The 20975-nt window shown below is 38.1% G+C and overlaps 1 protein-coding gene across 2 annotated transcripts in view; it reads left to right on the plus strand.

Annotated features, from left to right (window-relative positions):
• Window positions 1–20975, plus strand: part of LOC137658427 (putative ankyrin repeat protein RF_0381) — a 126493-nt gene that overhangs the window by 85860 nt on the left and 19658 nt on the right. For both annotated transcript variants that reach the window (XM_068393134.1, XM_068393133.1), the window contains exons 5-8: window positions 586–678; window positions 975–1070; window positions 4797–4886; window positions 8553–8639. In XM_068393134.1, coding sequence (XP_068249235.1) covers window positions 586–678; window positions 975–1070; window positions 4797–4886; window positions 8553–8639 — 366 coding nt within the window. The remainder of the gene's footprint in view (window positions 1–585; window positions 679–974; window positions 1071–4796; window positions 4887–8552; window positions 8640–20975) is intronic.

Here is a 20975-nt window from a genome sequence, read left to right on the forward strand (position 1 = left end):
TAAGTATTATTCTGTGTATATGTATACTCTCTCTCTCTCTCTCTCTCTCTCTCTCTCTCTCTCTCTCTCTCTCTCTCTCTCTCTCTCTCTCTCTCTCTCTCTCTCTCTCTCCTATATTTTACAATGATGTTATATTAAACCCATTGTACAGAGCAAATTTGAATGTGCAATGCTATCCATTAAGATGGTTGACATTATTATCAAAGAGAAATGAAAAGGAATACTTAAAGAAAGCTATTAAAATAAAAGTCACTGTTTTTCTGATGTTCGCAAGGAAAGTTGCAAGCGAGAACGATCAAATTGACGATATAAACTTTGCAGCCACCCACTGCAGCTGAGGATTTGCTCAGGTAGTTTCTATTCTATTAACTGTCACTCCTCCTCTCATAAAAAATAATTTCAAAAGTTGGTGATAACAGTTCCTCAGCAATAAGCAAATATTCCCTAATTGCATTTTACTAAGCATTGGCCTTTTGGTTTGTTTTATATCTTTCAAAATGGTATGTATCCCCTTTAACTTGAGGTCATGTCCTAACAGAGCATAATTTCATACATTACATTGCTAAGATGATTTTTTCCTTACAGGTGAATATAAGGGCGGAATCGTTTCAGTAGCAAGCGAGTACAACCGCTTGGATATTCTCGACCTCCTGATAGCGTCTGGTGCCAGTGTACAAAGTAAATGAGCTCATTTCCAGCAAACTCCTTTCTCTTGTGTAGTATTAAAATGGAAATTACAGCTTCCGTTCTTATTGTTTTGTGATAATTGTTTCTGCATTGCGCTGTATATAGAATTTTTGTACTTATAATATTTCAAATATTGAACTTGGACGTAAAAGTAATTTCTGAAGTGATGTACCTGCCTAATTGTTTTTATCTTTATGCCTCTCTATTTATCAGTCTTACAAATATTTAACCAATAGCTCAACTCTTACACTGGACTAAGGATCGTTCAAATTCTCATTATGTTACAGATGGTAGTGATGTATTACTTGGAGCTGCCGAAAACGGACACCTAGAAGCGATTCGTAAGTTAATTCAGGCCGGAGCTGATGTGAATTATAACGATGGTAAGCCTTCTGGACTTGATATTTTGTACTTCAAATTAACCGTTATATATCGTAAAATAAAAATGATTATATTACTCCTTATTTCATACTTTATGCAAAGGAAGTTTGTTCCGACTCTATATATAGATAGCATTCCTCTCTTTATGGGGAATATACTTTCAGCAAAGCTGGAATCTAGCTATAAGACTTTTAGCGAGTTATAATTATCCACTGCTAGTTAGCCTCGGGGTGGGTGGGTATAGGGTTTGTACTGGCTACCCCGGCACACACACTTGTTGCCCTGTGCTCATTTCACCACTTGCTTTTGGCTTGGGATAGTGAGGACGTCCTGTTTTCTCTCCCCCGTTTACAAACTGGCTTTGACTTTTATTCAGGAGTTCTTAGGTTTTGGGGTTTCCGTCTTGCAGGCTTGCCCGGTCTTGATGGTTCTCCATTCTCTTCGTCGTTCATGCAGTCTCTGTTGCTCGCAGGACTCTCCTTGTTTTGAGTGTCCGGGTGACCATCCTCCCAGTGGGTGAGATTGGTATGGGGTGGAAGAGGAAGTCTAAGATAGATTGTTCTTCGGGGTTTTTCTTGAAAGCAAAGAAACCCTAACTTCCTTCTCAGTCAGCTCGATCCCTCCATCTTAGCTTTCCTTAGCGAAGCAATGGCATCCACTGGGGGAATCTCTCATGTAAACTCCTGACTTCTTTGGGCTTTCGGGTCTCCCCACTAAGAATGGTTTTTCGAGAGTACTACAGCGGGAGTGCATATCTGCCCCCTTAAGGATTAACCACGGTTATCCTTTCTGAGAATCTGGAGGTAATGGGCCAACAGTTTTCTCATGCCCTTAGCTGCAGCTCTCTTTGCAAGGGAACCTTCGTTCCTACGGCTCTGGTGTAAGAATTGGAGTATTTGTAACCAGTACTCTTTGTAGTTACCAGCCAGGGTTTTCTCCCTCATTCCGCCTAATGCTGAAGTACGAGGGTAACCCAGAAACGCTTTGGGTATGTTTCACAGGCAGTTTTCGATGCCGACCTTCAACTTGAGCTCAGCTCATTGACGAGAAGCAGAGAGTGCTGCCCGAAGGTCCACCTCCTGGTGTTGGACAACTTCCCCTTTTGAGGGATAATAACCTCCAACAGGTGTTGGGAAACTTTTCCCTCTGAATGAGAGTTACCCTCCATCAGTCACTGTCCAGCAATCTTCCCACTTCCGAGGAGAATTTCCGACAGCGGTAACAGGGGTTGGTCACCTTTCCCGCCCACGGGAGAGACTGCCTTCGCCTGAGTGGTTTCCTCCCTGGGTTTTCCTCCAGTGGGAATTGGATTTCATACCTGCTCTTGCTCTTTGGAGCTTAGGTGATTTCTTGCAGTTCCTGCTCATCGCCCCAATACCCTCAGGGTACAAAATGAGTCTAGTGAGCATTTTCCCTTTGGGGTTCTTTGCCACAGATGGTGATGCCTAGTGCCTGCTTGTGACCGGTACCTATCCCTTCAACAAGTCTCATAGGCTTTAACTTTTAGGGGGTTATTGCCAACAGCTTACCTTTGGACACAACAAAGCGCTTAGAGTTTTGGGAGGCGTGGCCCTTCGGGTCCTTTGCCTATGTTTTCTACCTCTTACAGGGGAGAAACTAGTCGTAAGCTATAACTATAACTATAACAGAGCTTTGTGAGGCCAAGCCCTTCGGGACTTGTGCCTCATGGTTTCAGCCTCTTATGAGGGAGAAACTGCTGTTCTTCAAGTTCAGCACAGCCAATTTTGTTCCCCTCTGAGGGGATGGCAGAATGCTACTCACTAATCCCTTGTGGGGGATAGGATGAGCATGAGTACAGTACTTTGGAAAGACCTTATTTTTGCAGAGATGTCATGCGCAAAGTTGCGCACCCATACACTGAGCTCTAGCGAGGTGGGTGAGCGAGCTCTTCTGCCTGACAAAGGTCTGCTAACAACCAAGGTTACTTGCCTTAGTACCCATTGTGAGTTTGCAAGACCCTACTCACCAGCTCATAGAGTACCTTGATGGAAAGTTTAGTTTTCCTGCTGTGCATCAACACACAGATAAACCTTTTCCCAGTCTTACTCATGCCCCCTAATGCAGGAGCATATTCGACTACACAGACCTCCTCCGGGAGTGATAATGAATGTTCATCTCATTCATGAATGAACAAACCCTCGCGGGCCAGTGTCTATCTCAGACGAGAGTCGGTTCAAATACTGGTGCGGGCAACACCTTTATTGCATGAGAGAGAACCCACCCAGACACTAATCGTTAGGGATGTGCGCAGGCGAGCTCCTCGCACTGACGAGTTCGGTGCAACTACAGTTGCTCTCCAACACCCTCATAGTGAAGTTCTAGCATGAGCTACTTCTGTTGCACATGCGCTGTTGCCTTTACAATTGCAAGGAGGTGTATATCCGTGGCAATACAATCCCCTTGGGTTTTTTGCTGCTGAGAGGAATGCCTACCGACCACATGCGGCCACCACACCCCATCATTGTGCGTCTTGTTAGACATACCCTTGCGAGATTATTGCCGCAGATCTGAAGGCTTTCGGACCGCTTGCGGTGGCCACTCCCCTCTGAACCACGGAGAATACCAGGTCTTGTGAGACAATGAGTCTTGTTAGACATAATCTCTGACAGCCCCTCCTTACTTAATGGAGAAGTCGTCAGAACTCTCACATGGTGCTGGCCTCTGATCCCTTATGATCTCTACCTCACCCCGTCATGTCCTCAAGGCACAATTTTTTGTTGAACATAAGCTTTCAAGGTTATTCTCTGAAGATCCTATTCCTGATGCGATGGAGTCAGTTCATCTTACGTTTACGAACGATAGCAAACAAGTATTCACTTGCCTGCAGGTACACTTTTCCCAACAGTAAGGCAAATGGGCAAGTGTCTATCATTGACAAAGGTCTGAACTGTAATCGCCTTGCTAGCTGCATGAACACGTTCACAATGCTTGGGCTAGTTAATGATCATTTTCTTTTGAGCAATTAGTTTGTGCTTTGTCACGCACACAGTGTTCCCACTAGCAACCCCATTGAGCTATCTCAGGGGTGCTCACAACATGAAAACGTGTTCATGATGCTCAAACAGGGTTGTGGTGGCCTGTTGGTAATGTCCTTGTTTGAAGATCGCCAAAGTGGGGTTCGAGTTCAGTTCAAACTCGTTAGTTCCTTTGGTCACTGCAACTTTACCATCCTTGTGAGCTGAGGATGGGGGATTTGGGGGAGCCTTTAGGTCTATCTGTTGAGTGATCAGCAGCCATTGCCTGGCTATTGTTGGTCCTAGCTTGGGTGGAGAGGGGCTTTGGCACTGATCTATAAAATGGTCAGATAGTAGGGCATTGTCCTGCTGATAGGGCACTGTCCCTTGCCTTTGCTACTCATTTTCGGCCTTTAAACCTTAAACGAGCACATACCCTTAGCAGGGAAGTTACGATTTGACACACCAGCATGTGGGAAAGCAAGTTAATACTACCAACAATGGCTGTTTGCTTTGCCAGTTGCATGCACTACCTGCTAACTATCGTTGAATAGTTATACCTTGTTAAAAGTCTTATGGCTAGTTTCCAGCTTCTCCGATAGTATATTCCCTATAAAGAGGTCAAGGTTTTTACATAGGAAAAATTCAAATTTTCAAATTTGTCATGTGTATACTATTGATTTTCACGTTATTTTTTATTTTTTTTCTTTAAATATAAAACTTTGAGTCAATTCTTACTATCTCCATTTGCAGCATTTGCTCTACTAAATGCTGCAGAACAAGGTCACTTAGAAATTGTGAAAGCATTAATAGATGCTGGAGCGGATGTCAATGCTGGAGAAGGTGAGTTTTATTAAAAAAAGTACTAAAATAGCTCGTCCATAATTACACAAATAAAGTAACAAAGTAGATTAGGTATAGATTCATATGCATGTAAATGTGAGTAGTTAAACCTAATTCAAGGGGATTGGTCCCTCTAGCCTTACATGGTCACAGGTCACCTCTGGACACAAAATACCAATTTTAGGGAGCTGTGAGGTAGACTGGATCATTAGTAGAAAATCTTCCACCCCAGAACAGTTGTAAACCTACATAAGAGATATTTATGTATTCTTGCTAAGGGTGCTAATTATAATCAGATTGCTCGTTTTGTTAGTTGTCGATCTTTTGTTCTTGTTTAGACATTCAGAAAATGGTATAAGTCCTACTCATAGGAAAGCTTTTTTCAACATTGTCTCTGGTGTTGCCATAGGAATTATTAGATAAAGATTGAGAAAGAGGGGAAACAAGAGAGAATTTTTAAATTGTAAAAAGGAAGAGAGAGAGAGAGAGAGAGAGAGAGAGAGAGAGAGAGAGAGAGAGAGAGAGAGAGAGAGAGAGAGAGTTGGGAGCAATTTATCATTCTGATATGGACATGATCTTTCACTAGCATGTATATACAGTAGTAGTAAGAAAAATTTTAAGCTTAAGGTTTTTTCCTCCAAATGATACTCGACATATTTGTATTTGGGTTAGCGATTTGGGTAACCTTGTAGGCAGATCAAACATATTTCTCTTTAGAAAATGGGGTCGGGAAAGTTTTAATATAACTTGAAACCAAAACATAGATATGAAAGAAGATTGACTTGTTTTAAATCACTTCTCTGCAGGAAGATGAGCTGTCTATAAGCTCCTGCAGTGTGCAAATGTCCATGTTTTCTTTTCTTTTTTTACTCACGAAGGGCTGGAAAGACAATATTTATTAATCCGATCAGCTGTTAGCTAGATTGATTTTAAAAACAGAATTGAGTACCAGATTCATTATTAAACCCATTGACTGAACACAACACGGATTAACCCATGAATGGACCTTGTCTCAAGCAAAATACAAAAGGAAAGAGCATGAACGTGTATAAGTGTATATGCATATCAATACAATGTCCGGGTCAAACCTACTAGTTATAAGGTATTAGATTGTCATGATTCTTACAAATATTACAATTCTGTTTAAACCATTGTTAACTGGAATCTACAGTTGTACTTAACCATAACTCTTTCCTTGTTTTAAAGTAGTTATCTTTTTTAAGGATACAAACTTAATGCAGATGATTATTGTTTGCATCTTTCCTTTGATAAATTATGTAACGTAATGGCTTGAGAACCTAATATAAGATTTACTAAACAGCCCTTAACCTAACAGTAGGCCTACCTACAAAACTGAAAACCCCTTAAACTAACAGTAAGCCTACCTACAAAGCTGAAAACTCCTTAAACTAACGGTAGGCCTACCTAAAAAGCTGAACAACCCTTAAACTAACAGTAGGCCTACCTATAAATGGGAAAAAGCTTTAAGCTAACAGTATGCTTACCTACAAAGCTGAACAATTCTTAAACTAACAGTAGGCCTACTAACAAAGCCTAAAAACACTTAAACTAACATTAAGCCTAGCTACAAAGCTGTTGCTGATGACCAAATAGAGATTTTACCTAAGTGTCACATTGCCCAGCAGTATAGAAAATGATAATTACTGCTATTATGATGTTGAGGTACCTTTTGCAATTCTTACTTCAGCTGAAATATGTATTTATTGTACATGGTAAGTTCTGCTATCATGTTAGGCTCCTATTTATAATTCTAACTGCAGCTGTAATATGCATTCCATGTACTACATAAGTACTCATGATCATGTTTAGTTCCGGCAGTTCCTAGTGCTGCTGATATGTTCACTTATTGTACTTGATAAATGCAGCTATTTTATGCTTAATTCCTATTTATAATCGTTAGTTCCCTGAATTTTGTGTTCTTTTTACTATATAGATATACTCGCTTGATCATATTCAGTTCTTGTAGGTCTCATTTGAGTATAAATGTTCATAAATTGTTCTTGATAGGTACAGTTATTATCATGCTCACTTGCTATTTGTAAATTGTACATTTTTAATGATTATCCATTGAAGATAAAAGTTTCTGTTTCTATTAATATGCTAATTTCCTGATTACATATCTTATATCAGTAGAAATGTTTATTATTATAGTTGATGCATACTGCTTATAGTTAATTCAGTTTCTGAATTTTGTTCTTACAACTGGAATCTTTTGTAATTAACATTAATATGCGTTGCCATTAGTTATTATCTGTTAAAGAGTTCTGTTTATAGTGTGTTTGGTTTCTTTTTGCAAAAAGTATAGTAGTTTAGTTTTTGAGGCAGTTGGTAAGTTCTGATATAAGTATTTCCAGTTCCTATTTGCAATTTTTACAATTACAGTACTCAATTATTCTTCTATTATTCCTATTAGCCTTTTTGTTCCTGTTATTATTATTACGTATTATTATTATTATTATTATTATTATTATTATTATTTTTAAAAGATAAGCTGTAACCCTAGTTGGACAAACAAGATGCTATAAGCCCAAGGGGTCAAACAGGGAAAAATAGCCCAGTGAGGAAAGGAAACAAGGAAATAAATAAACAAGAGAAGTGATAGACAATCAAAAAATATTTTAAAACCAGTAACAACATTGAATTAGAGGTTCCATTTATCAAATATAAAAACTTCAAAGAAAACAAGAGGAAGAGAAATAAGATATAATAATATGTCCAAGTGTACCTTCAAGCAAGAGAACTCTACCCCAAGACAGTGGAAGACCATGGTACAGAGGCATATCGTAAAACAGTATTAGAATTTTTTTTCATTGCAGTTAATAGTACTACTATTAACGTGTGGGGTTCCAGACTGCATCTCCAATAGCATTATAGTAAACCTAGCAGATATATTAAATCTTCTGATGATAGACAAAAATTTATCTATTATCACTAATAACAGTAAATCGGGAAAACTCTACCCCAAGACAGTGGAAGACCATGTTACAGAGGCATATCGTAAAAAAGTATTAGATTTTTTTTCATTGCAGTTAATAGTACTACTATTAACGTGTGGGGTTCCAGACTGCATCTCTAATAGCATTATAGTAAACCTAGCAGATATATTAAATCTTCTAATGGCAGACAAAAATTTATCTATTATCACTAATAACAGTAAATCGGTAAATCAAAAGCATTATATCAATCACTACGTCTCTAATAACATTATAGCAAACCTAGCAAATACATTAGATCTTCTTGTGATAAAGACAAAAATATATCTTATTATTACTAATAATATAAACGGTATCTGTTATATTAGATCTTGTGTATGCACATGGGCACACTATTCTATCTAATTTCTCTTCCTCTTGTTTTATTAAAGTATTTATAGTTTATATAGGAAATATTTATTTTAATGTTACTATTCTTAGAATATTTTATGTTTCCTTGTTTCCTTTCCTCACTGGGCTATATTCCCTGTTGGGGCCTCTGGGCTTATAGCATCCTGCTTTTCCAACCAGGGTTGTAGCTTAGCAATTGATAATAATAATAATAATAATAAAGTAAATCAAAATTATTATTCCAATCAACAATAATTGCTTTCTTACTTTTACCAAAGCTTTGTTTTTATTTGTATTTCATCCTATTTCTAATACTCTTCAGGTTGGGTAGTGACTGCTGCAGCCAGAGGTGGTCAGACTGAAGTTATGAAAACTCTCATCGCGGCTGGTGCTACGAAAGAGAATTTAGGTAGGTAAATAAAGGGATTTTGACAAAGGAAAAATCTATTTCTGGGGAGGGACCTGTGACGCCCGGTGAAAAGTCCTTCTATCTACCTTTTCTGATATAAATCTTCCAAATATATCAGAGAAAAATAAAAGCATGGAATGCAGAGGTTACTACCCTCGCGCGAGCACCTCGTGAGTGTCGTGTCTACATCGGGGGCGTGTGAAAACCACTATTCACAGGCTGTCTTCCAATTAGATAACTCCTTCATCAAAGGGAAGGGCCGTAACAAAGACCCCAGAAACCACACTTGCACCACGCCACCGCCACCTACACGAACACCCTCCAGGTCATCCTTGTGTTTTGGACTTGCCCGCAAGTTGATAAAATTTTTTGCCCAGTGTTTCTCGAAGTGTTTGTCGTTAATTCAACATGACTGACGTTGCTACTTCACCTTTACCAATATTAAGTACCATAGTTTATTTTGACAGTTTATTGCAGTACCGGGCATTTGTTTTGTTTCCAGTGTTGTGGATTTTAGTTTTGGAAGCGATTGGCCTGCCTCGGTATCGGCAGCCAATTTGGGTTGTGTTCGCTTCAGTAAATTTTCAAGTTATTATTGCCCTTCTGGTACTCTGTCATCTAGGTTATATCACTTACGTTTTATGACCAATTTTATTATCATTATTTATTATTAATTTTTACTATGGTATTTATTTGCTAGCAAGTCCAATTTGGACCTACGAAGAATAGCGATTTAGTCTTTGTTATAGTTTTGTACTCGCCTCAGGAAGGTGCTCGATTTAGACTATATCTTTGTTTATTTGTTACGTTGTCGTTATTCTTCGTTCTTGGTTATTATAATGTAGAAATTCCATGGATTCTATAAAAATGGTCGTTATAATCTCCTTAGTTTTCTGTTTAATGGTATTTTAGAATTCTCTTTCCTCTAGAAGCCTCAACATTCCAGAACAGTGGCATAAGCTCCTAAATTTTCCCTTTAATGGTATTTTAGAATTCTCTTTCCTCTAAAAGCCTCAACATTCCAGAACAGTGGCGTAATCTCCTAAGTTTTCCCTTTAATGGTATTTTAGAATTCTCTTTCCTCTAAAAGCCTCAACATTCCAGAACAGTGGCGTAATCTCCTAAGTTTTCCCTTTAATGGTATTTTAGAATTCTCTTTCCTCTAAAAGCCTCAACATTCCAGAACAGTGGCGTAATCTCCTAAGTTTTCCCCTTAATGGTATTTTAGAATTCTCTTTCCTCTAAAATCCTCAACATTCCAGAACAGTGGCGTAATCTCCTAAGTTTTCCCCTTAATGGTATTTTAGAATTCTCTTTCCTCTAAAATTTTCAACATTCCAGAACAGTGGCGTAAGCTCCTAAATTTTCCCTTTAATGGTATTTTAGAAATCTCTCTCCTCTAGAAGCCTCAACATTCCAGAACAGTGGCGCAATCTCCTAAGTTTTCCCCTTAATGGTATTTTAGAATTCTCTTTCCTCTAAAAGCCTCAACATTCCAGAACAGTGGCGTAATCTCCTAAGTTTTCCCCTTAATGGTATTTTAGAATTCTCTTTCCTCTAAAATTTTCAACATTCCAGAACAGTGGCGTAAGCTCCTAAATTTTCCCTTTAATGGTATTTTAGAAATCTCTCCTCTAGAAGCCTCAACATTCCAGAACAGTGGCGTAATCTCCTAAGTTTTCCCTTTAATGGTATTTTAGAATTCTCTTTCCTCTAAAAGCCTCAACATTCCAGAACAGTGGCGTAATCTCCTAAGTTTTCCCTTTAATGGTATTTTAGAATTCTCTTTCCTCTAAAAGCCTCAACATTCCAGAACAGTGGCGTAATCTCCTAAGTTTTCCCCTTAATGGTATTTTAGAATTCTCTTTCCTCTAAAAGCCTCAACATTCCAGAACAGTGGCGTAATCTCCTAAGTTTTCCCCTTAATGGTATTTTAGAATTCTCTTTCCTCTAAAATTTTCAACATTCCAGAACAGTGGCGTAAGCTCCTAAATTTTCCCTTTTATGGTATTTTAGAAATCTCTCTCCTCTAGAAGCCTCAACATCCCAGAACAGTGGCGTAATCTCCTAAGTTTTCCCTTTAATGGTATTTTAGAATTCTCTTTCCTCTAAAAGCCTCAACATTCCAGAACAGTGGCGTAATCTCCTAAGTTTTCCCTTTAATGGTATTTTAGAATTCTCTTTCCTCTAAAAGCCTCAACATTCCAGAACAGTGGCGTAATCTCCTAAGTTTTCCCTTTAATGGTATTTTAGAATTCTCTTTCCTCTAAAAGCCTCAACATTCCAGAACAGTGGCGTAATCTCCTAAGTTTTCCCTTTAATGGTATTTTAGAATTCTCTTTCCTCTAAAATTTTCAACATTCCAGAACAGTGGCGTAAGCTCCTAAATTTTCCCTTTAATGGTATTTTAGAATTCTCTTTCCTCTAAAAGCCTCAACATTCCAGAACAGTGGCGTAATCTCCTAAGTTTTCCCTTTAATGGTATTTTTTAAATCTCTCTCCTCTAAAAGCCTCAACATTCCAGAACAGTGGCGCAATCTCCTAAGTTTTCCCTTTAATGGTATTTTTTAAATCTCTCTCCTCTAAAAGCCTCAACATTCCAGAACAGTGGCGCAATCTCCTAAGTTTTCCCTTTAATGGTATTTTTTAAATCTCTCTCCTCTAAAAGCCTCAACATTCCAGAACAGTGGCGCAATCTCCTAAGTTTTCCCTTTAATGGTATTTTTTAAATCTCTCTCCTCTAAAAGCCTCAACATTCCAGAACAGTGGCGTAATCTCCTAAGTTTTCCCTTTAATGGTATTTTAGAATTCTCTTTCCTCTAAAAGCCTCAACATTCCAGAACAGTGGCGTAATCTCCTAAGTTTTCCCTTTAATGGTATTTTAGAATTCTCTTTCCTCTAAAAGCCTCAACATTCCAGAACAGTGGCATAATCTCCTAAGTTTTCCCTTTAATGGTATTTTTTAAATCTCTTTCCTCTAAAAGCCCCAACATTCCAAAACAGTGGCGTAATCTCCTAAGTTTTCCCTTTAATGGTATTTTAGAATTCTCTTTCCTCTAAAAGCCTCAACATTCCAGAACAGTGGCGTAATCTCCTAAGTTTTCCCTTTAATGGTATTTTAGAATTCTCTTTCCTCTAAAAGCCTCAACATTCCAGAACAGTGGCGTAATCTCCTAAGTTTTCCCTTTAATGGTATTTTTTAAATCTCTTTCCTCTAAAAGCCCCAACATTCCAAAACAGTGGCGTAATCTCCTAAGTTTTCCCTTTAATGGTATTTTAGAATTCTCTTTCCTCTAAAAGCCTCAACATTCCAGAACAGTGGCGTAATCTCCTAAGTTTTCCCTTTAATGGTATTTTTTAAATCTCTTTCCTCTAAAAGCCCCAACATTCCAAAACAGTGGCGTAATCTCCTAAGTTTTCCCTTTAATGGTATTTTAGAATTCTCTTTCCTCTAAAAGCCTCAACATTCCAGAACAGTGGCGTAATCTCCTAAGTTTTCCCTTTAATGGTATTTTTTAAATCTCTTTCCTCTAAAAGCCCCAACATTCCAAAACAGTGGCGTAATCTCCTAAGTTTTCCCTTTAATGGTATTTTAGAATTCTCTTTCCTCTAAAAGCCTCAACATTCCAGAACAGTGGCGTAATCTCCTAAGTTTTCCCTTTAATGGTATTTTAGAATTCTCTTTCCTCTAAAAGCCTCAACATTCCAGAACAGTGGCGTAATCTCCTAAGTTTTCCCTTTAATGGTATTTTTTAAATCTCTTTCCTCTAAAAGCCCCAACATTCCAAAACAGTGGCGTAATCTCCTAAGTTTTCCCTTTAATGGTATTTTAGAATTCTCTTTCCTCTAAAAGCCTCAACATTCCAGAACAGTGGCGTAATCTCCTAAGTTTTCCCTTTAATGGTATTTTTTAAATCTCTTTCCTCTAAAAGCCCCAACATTCCAAAACAGTGGCGTAATCTCCTAAGTTTTCCCTTTAATGGTATTTTAGAATTCTCTTTCCTCTAAAAGCCTCAACATTCCAGAACAGTGGCGTAATCTCCTAAGTTTTCCCTTTAATGGTATTTTTTAAATCTCTTTCCTCTAAAAGCCCCAACATTCCAAAACAGTGGCGTAATCTCCTAAGTTTTCCCTTTAATGGTATTTTAGAATTCTCTCTCCTCTAAAAGCCTCAACATTCCAGAACAGTGGCGCAATCTCCTAAGTTTTCCCCTTAATGGTATTTTAGAATTCTCTTTCCTCTAAAAGCCTCAACATTCCAGAACAGTGGCGCAATCTCCTAAGTTTTCCCCTTAATGGTATTTTAGAATTCTCTTTCCTCTAAAAGCCTCAACATTCCAGAACAGTGGCGCAATCTCCTAAGTTTTCCCCTTAATGGTATTTTAGAATTCTCTTTCCTCTAAAAGCCTCAACATTCCAAAACAGTGGCGTAATCTCCTAAGTTTTCCCTTTAATGGTATTTTAGAATTCTCTTTCCTCTAAAAGCCCCAACATTCCAAAACAGTGGCGTAATCTCCTAAGTTTTCCCTTTAATGGTATTTTAGAATTCTCTTTCCTCTAAAAGCCTCAACATTCCAGAACAGTGACGCAATCTCCTAAGTTTTCCCCTTAATGGTATTTTAGAATTCTCTTTCCTCTAAAAGCCTCAACATTCCAGAACAGTGGCATAAGCTCCTAAATTTTCCCTTTAATGGTATTTTAGAATTCTCTTTCCTCTAAAAGCCTCAACATTCCAGAACAGTGGCGTAATCTCCTAAGTTTTCCCTTTAATGGTATTTTAGAATTCTCTTTCCTCTAAAAGCCTCAACATTCCAGAACAGTGGCGCAATCTCCTAAGTTTTCCCTTTAATGGTATTTTAGAATTCTCTTTCCTCTAAAAGCCTCAACATTCCAGAACAGTGGCGCAATCTCCTAAGTTTTCCCCTTAATGGTATTTTAGAATTCTCTTTCCTCTAAAAGCCTCAACATTCCAGAACAGTGGCGTAATCTCCTAAGTTTTCCCCTTAATGGTATTTTAGAATTCTCTTTCCTCTAAAAGCCTCAACATTCCAGAACAGTGGCGTAATCTCCTAAGTTTTCCCCTTAATGGTATTTTAGAATTCTCTTTCCTCTAAAATCCTCAACATTCCAGAACAGTGGCGTAATCTCCTAAGTTTTCCCCTTAATGGTATTTTAGAATTCTCTTTCCTCTAAAATCCTCAACATTCCAGAACAGTGGCGTAATCTCCTAAGTTTTCCCCTTAATGGTATTTTAGAATTCTCTTTCCTCTAAAAGCCTCAACATTCCAGAACAGTGGCGCAATCTCCTAAGTTTTCCCTTTAATGGTATTTTAGAATTCTCTTTCCTCTAAAATCCTCAACATTCCAGAACAGTGGCGCAATCTCCTAAGTTTTCCCCTTAATGGTATTTTAGAATTCTCTTTCCTCTAAAATCCTCAACATTCCAGAACAGTGGCGTAATCTCCTAAGTTTTCCCCTTAATGGTATTTTAGAATTCTCTTTCCTCTAAAAGCCTCAACATTCCAGAACAGTGGCGCAATCTCCTAAGTTTTCCCTTTAATGGTATTTTAGAATTCTCTTTCCTCTAAAAGCCTCAATATTCCAGAACAGTGGCGTAATCTCCTAAGTTTTCCCCTTAATGGTATTTTAGAATTCTCTTTCCTCTAAAATCCTCAACATTCCAGAACAGTGGCGCAATCTCCTAAGTTTTCCCTTTAATGGTATTTTAGAATTCTCTTTCCTCTAAAAGCCTCAACATTCCAGAACAGTGGCGTAATCTCCTAAGTTTTCCCTTTAATGGTATTTTAGAATTCTCTTTCCTCTAAAAGCCTCAACATTCCAGAACAGTGGCGCAATCTCCTAAGTTTTCCCCTTAATGGTATTTTAGAATTCTCTTTCCTCTAAAAGCCTCAACATTCCAGAACAGTGGCGTAATCTCCTAAGTTTTCCCCTTAATGGTATTTTAGAATTCTCTTTCCTCTAAAAGCCTCAACATTCCAGAACAGTGGCGTAATCTCCTAAGTTTTCCCCTTAATGGTATTTTAGAATTCTCTTTCCTCTAAAAGCCTCAACATTCCAGAACAGTGGCGTAAGCTCCTAAATTTTCCCCTTAATGGTATTTTAGAATTCTCTTTCCTCTAAAAGCCTCAACATTCCAGAACAGTGGCGCAATCTCCTAAGTTTTCCCCTTAATGGTATTTTAGAAATCTCTCTCCTCTAAAAGCCTCAACATTCCAGAACAGTGGCGCAATCTCCTAAATTTTCCCTTTAATGGTATTTTAGAAATCTCTCTCCTCTAAAAGCCTCAACATTCCAGAACAGTGGCGCAATCTCCTAAATTTTCCCTTTAATGGTATTTTAGAAATCTCTCTCCTCTAAAAGCCTCAACATTCCAGAAGTGGCGCAATCTCCTAAATTTTCCCTTTAATGGTATTTTAGAAATCTCTCCTCTAAAAGCCTCAACATTCCAGAACAGTGGCGCAATCTCCTAAATTTTCCCTTTAATGGTATTTTAGAAATCTCTCCTCTAAAAGCCTCAACATTCCAGAACAGTGGCGTAAGCTCCTAAGTTTTCCCTTCAATGGTATTTTAGAAATCTCTCTCCTCTAAAAGCCTCAACATTCCAGAACAGTGGCGCAATCTCCTAAATTTTCCATTTAATGGTATTTTAGAAATCTCTCTCCTCTAAAAGCCTCAACATTCCAGAACAGTGGCGTAAGCTCCTAAATTTTCCCTTTAATGGTATTTTTGAAATCTCTCTCCTCTAAAAGCCTCAACATTCCAGAACAGTGGCGCAATCTCCTAAATTTTCCCTTTAATGGTATTTTTGAAATCTCTCTCCTCTAAAAGCCTCAACATTCCAGAACAGTGGCGCAATCTCCTAAATTTTCCCTTTAATGGTATTTTTGAAATCTCTCTCCTCTAAAAGCCTCAACATTCCAGAACAGTGGCGCAATCTCCTAAATTTTCCCTTTAATGGTATTTTAGAAATCTCTCTCCTCTAAAAGCCTCAACATTCCAGAACAGTGGCGCAATCTCCTAAATTTTCCCTTTAATGGTATTTTAGAAATCTCTCTCCTCTAAAAGCCTCAACATTCCAGAACAGTGGCGCAATCTCCTAAATTTTCCCTTTAATGGTTTTTTAGAAATCTCTCTCCTCTAAAAGCCTCAACATTCCAGAACAGTGGCGCAATCTCCTAAATTTTCCCTTTAATGGTTTTTTAGAAATCTCTCTCCTCTAAAAGCCTCAACATTCCAGAACAGTGGCGTAAGCTCCTAAATTTTCCCTTTAATGGTATTTTTGAAATCTCTCTCCTCTAAAAGCCTCAACATTCCAGAACAGTGGCGCAATCTCCTAAATTTTCCCTTTAATGGTATTTTTGAAATCTCTCTCCTCTAAAAGCCTCAACATTCCAGAACAGTGGCGCAATCTCCTAAATTTTCCCTTTAATGGTATTTTAGAAATCTCTCTCCTCTAAAAGCCTCAACATTCCAGAACAGTGGCGCAATCTCCTAAATTTTCCCTTTAATGGTATTTTTGAAATCTCTCTCCTCTAAAAGCCTCAACATTCCAGAACAGTGGCGCAATCTCCTAAATTTTCCCTTTAATGGTATTTTAGAAATCTCTCTCCTCTAAAAGCCTCAACATTCCAGAACAGTGGCGCAATCTCCTAAATTTTCCCTTTAATGGTATTTTAGAAATCTCTCTCCTCTAAAAGCCTCAACATTCCAGAACAGTGGCGCAATCTCCTAAATTTTCCCTTTAATGGTATTTTAGAAATCTCTCTCCTCTAAAAGCCTCAACATTCCAGAACAGTGGCGTAAGCTCCTAAATTTTCCCTTTAATGGTATTTTTTAAATCTCTCTCCTCTAAAAGCCTCAACATTCCAGAACAGTGGCGCAATCTCCTAAATTTTCCATTTAATGGTATTTTAGAAATCTCTCTCCTCTAAAAGCCTCAACATTCCAGAACAGTGGCGCAATCTCCTAAATTTTCCCTTTAATGGTATTTTAGAAATCTCTCTCCTCTAAAAGCCTCAACATTCCAGAACAGTGGCGCAATCTCCTAAGTTTTCCCTTTAATGGTATTTTAGAAATCTCTCTCCCCTAAAAGCCTCAACATTCCAGAACAGTGGCGTAAGCTCCTAAATTTTCCCTTTAATGGTATTTTAGAAATCTCTCTCCTCTAAAAGCCTCAACATTCCAGAACAGTGGCGCAATCTCCTAAATTTTCCATTTAATGGTATTTTAGAAATCTCTCTCCTCTAAAAGCCTCAACATTCCAGAACAGTGGCGTAAGCTCCTAAATTTTCCCTTTAATGGTATTTTAGAAATCTCTCTCCTCTAAAAGCCTCAACATTCCAGAACAGTGGCGCAATCTCCTAAGTTTTCCCTTTAATGGTATTTTAGAAATCTCTCTCCTCTAAAAGCCTCAACATTCCAGAACAGTGGCGCAATCTCCTAAGTTTTCCCTTTAATGGTAGGCCTATTTTAGAAATCTCTCTCCCCTAAAAGCCTCAACATTCCAGAACAGTGGCGTAAGCTCCTAAATTTTCCCTTTAATGGTATTTTAGAAATCTCTCTCCTCTAAAAGCCTCAACATTCCAGAACAGTGGCGTAAGCTCCTAAATTTTCCCTTTAATGGTATTTTAGAAATCTCTCTCCTCTAAAAGCCTCAACATTCCAGAACAGTGGCGCAATCTCCTAAATTTTCCCTTTAATGGTATTTTAGAATTCTCTTTCCTCTAAAAGCCTCAACATTCCAGAACAGTGGCGCAATCTCCTAAGTTTTCCCTTTAATGGTATTTTAGAATTCTCTTTCCTCTAGAAGCCTCAACATTCCAGAACAGTGGCGCAATCTCCTAAGTTTTCCCTTTAATGGTATTTTAGAAATCTCTCTCCTCTAAAAGCCTCAACATTCCAGAACAGTGGCGCAATCTCCTAAGTTTTCCCTTTAATGGTATTTTAGAAATCTCTCTCCTCTAAAAGCCTCAACATTCCAGAACAGTGGCGCAATCTCCTAAATTTTCCCTTTAATGGTATTTTAGAAATCTCTCTCCTCTAAAAGCCTCAACATTCCAGAACAGTGGCGCAATCTCCTAAGTTTTCCCCTTAATGGTATTTTAGAATTCTCTTTCCTCTAGAAGCCTCAACATTCCAGAACAGTGACGTAATCTCCTAAGGTTTCCCCTTAATGGTATTTTAGAATTCTCTTTCCTCTAAAATCCTCAACATTCCAGAACAGTGACGTAATCTCCTAAGTTTTCCCCTTAATGGTATTTTAGAATTCTCTTTCCTCTAAAATCCTCAACATTCCAGAACAGTGGCGTAATCTCCTAAGGTTTCCCCTTAATGGTATTTTAGAATTCTCTTTCCTCTAAAATCCTCAACATTCCAGAACAGTGACGTAATCTCCTAAGTTTTCCCCTTAATGGTATTTTAAATTCTCTTTCCTCTAAAATCCTCAACATTCCAGAACAGTGGCGCAATCTCCTAAGTTTTCCCCTTAATGGTATTTTAGAATTCTCTTTCCTCTAAAATCCTCAACATTCCAGAACAGTGGCGTAATCTCCCAAGGTTTCCCCTTAATGGTATTTTAGAATTCTCTTTCCTCTAAAATCCTCAACATTCCAGAACAGTGGCGTAATCTCCCAAGGTTTCCCCTTAATGGTATTTTAGAATTCTCTTTCCTCTAAAATCCTCAACATTCCAGAACAGTGGCGTAATCTCCTAAGGTTTCCCCTTAATGGTATTTTAGAAATCTCTTTCCTCTAGAAGCCTCAACATTCCAGAACAGTGACGTAATCTCCTAAGTTTTCCCCTTAATGGTATTTTAAAATTCTCTTTCCTCTAAAAGCCTCAACATTCCAGAACAGTGGCGCAATCTCCTAAGTTTTCCCCTTAATGGTATTTTAGAATTCTCTTTCCTCTAAAATCCTCAACAGTCCAGAACAGTGGCGTAAGCTCCTAAATTTTCCCTTTAATGGTATTTTAGAAATCTCTCTCCTCTAAAAGCCTCAACATTCCAGAACAGTGGCGCAATCTCCTAAATTTTCCCTTTAATGGTATTTTAGAAATCTCTCTCCTCTAAAAGCCTCAACATTCCAGAACAGTGGCGCAATCTCCTAAGTTTTCCCTTTAATGGTATTTTAGAATTCTCTTTCCTCTAGAAGCCTCAACATTCCAGAACAGTGGCGCAATCTCCTAAGTTTTCCCTTTAATGGTATTTTAGAAATCTCTCTCCTCTAAAAGCCTCAACATTCCAGAACAGTGGCGCAATCTCCTAAGTTTTCCCTTTAATGGTATTTTAGAAATCTCTCTCCTCTAAAAGCCTCAACATTCCAGAACAGTGGCGCAATCTCCTAAATTTTCCCTTTAATGGTATTTTAGAAATCTCTCTCCTCCAAAAGCCTCAACATTCCAGAACAGTGGCGCAATCTCCTAAGTTTTCCCCTTAATGGTATTTTAGAATTCTCTTTCCTCTAGAAGCCTCAACATTCCAGAACAGTGACGTAATCTCCTAAGGTTTCCCCTTAATGGTATTTTAGAATTCTCTTTCCTCTAAAATCCTCAACATTCCAGAACAGTGACGTAATCTCCTAAGTTTTCCCCTTAATGGTATTTTAGAATTCTCTTTCCTCTAAAATCCTCAACATTCCAGAACAGTGGCGTAATCTCCTAAGGTTTCCCCTTAATGGTATTTTAGAATTCTCTTTCCTCTAAAATCCTCAACATTCCAGAACAGTGACGTAATCTCCTAAGTTTTCCCCTTAATGGTATTTTAAATTCTCTTTCCTCTAAAATCCTCAACATTCCAGAACAGTGGCGCAATCTCCTAAGTTTTCCCCTTAATGGTATTTTAGAATTCTCTTTCCTCTAAAATCCTCAACATTCCAGAACAGTGGCGTAATCTCCCAAGGTTTCCCCTTAATGGTATTTTAGAATTCTCTTTCCTCTAAAATCCTCAACATTCCAGAACAGTGGCGTAATCTCCCAAGGTTTCCCCTTAATGGTATTTTAGAATTCTCTTTCCTCTAAAATCCTCAACATTCCAGAACAGTGGCGTAATCTCCTAAGGTTTCCCCTTAATGGTATTTTAGAAATCTCTTTCCTCTAGAAGCCTCAACATTCCAGAACAGTGACGTAATCTCCTAAGTTTTCCCCTTAATGGTATTTTAAAATTCTCTTTCCTCTAAAAGCCTCAACATTCCAGAACAGTGGCGCAATCTCCTAAGTTTTCCCCTTAATGGTATTTTAGAATTCTCTTTCCTCTAGAAGCCTCAACATTCCAGAACAATGGCGTAATTTCCTAAGTTTTCCCCTTAATGGTATTTTAGAATTCTCTTTCCTCTAAAATCCTCAACATTCCAGAACAGTGGCGTAATCTCCTAAGGTTTCCCCTTAATGGTATTTTAGAAATCTCTTTCCTCTAAAAGCCTCAACATTCCAGAACAGTGGCGTAAGCTCCTAAATTTTCCCTTTAATGGTATTTTAGAATTCTCTTTCCTCTAAAATCCTCAACATTCCAGAACAGTGGCGTAAGCTCCTAAATTTTCCCTTTAATGGTATATTAGAAATGTCTTTCCTCTAAAAGCCTCAACATTCCAGAACAGTGGCGTAACCTCCTAAGTTTTCCCCTTAATGGTATTTTAGAAAGCTCTTTCCTCTAAGATCCTCAACATTCCAGAACATTGGCATAACTAAGCGGACCAGGTGTTTGGGGGGGGGGGGGTGCGCTGTTTGAAAATGCACCTTGGGCCTCCAATAGAAGGGTTCTTTTAAGCATGGTCAGAAATTAAAAGTATGTAAGTTTGTATATAAAATTGCCATTAACTCCTCTGGATAAGGGGGAAGGGCCTTCTTTACTAACTCAGCCCCCCTCCGATCCAAAACGAGGGGGGCTGACCATTATAGTCATTATAGTGTATTGTTCATTTTTCATTAAAAAAATTATAGTTTGAATTGAATATTTAAAGATTTTTTTTTCTGGTTGAGAAATTAAGCAATCACTATTTCTCAGTTGCAAATTAATTTTTGTCAAATTCAGTGAATACTGAAATGAACTGTTACTTCAATTTTTGTTTAAAGATAACCTGCATGAAATATTCACATTATCTGTTCTCTATATTTGCTCTTCGTTTTGTCCATATTTTATAACCATCCTGTCCTGCTTTTTAATCTTCTTACCTTTCTACGTTTCAATTTTTCTGAATCCATTCTTTTCAAATGGTTTTGTTGCCTTTCTCGTCCATGTCATCAAGTCTACGTCCCGCCGGCATCTTCTTCCCCCAGTTTGATAAGTTCTAGTGTAATCTACAGGGAATTTTTTTTTGTGGG

The sequence above is a fragment of the Palaemon carinicauda genome, chromosome 19 (assembly GCF_036898095.1).
Source record: "Palaemon carinicauda isolate YSFRI2023 chromosome 19, ASM3689809v2, whole genome shotgun sequence".
Taxonomy (NCBI): domain Eukaryota; kingdom Metazoa; phylum Arthropoda; class Malacostraca; order Decapoda; family Palaemonidae; genus Palaemon; species Palaemon carinicauda.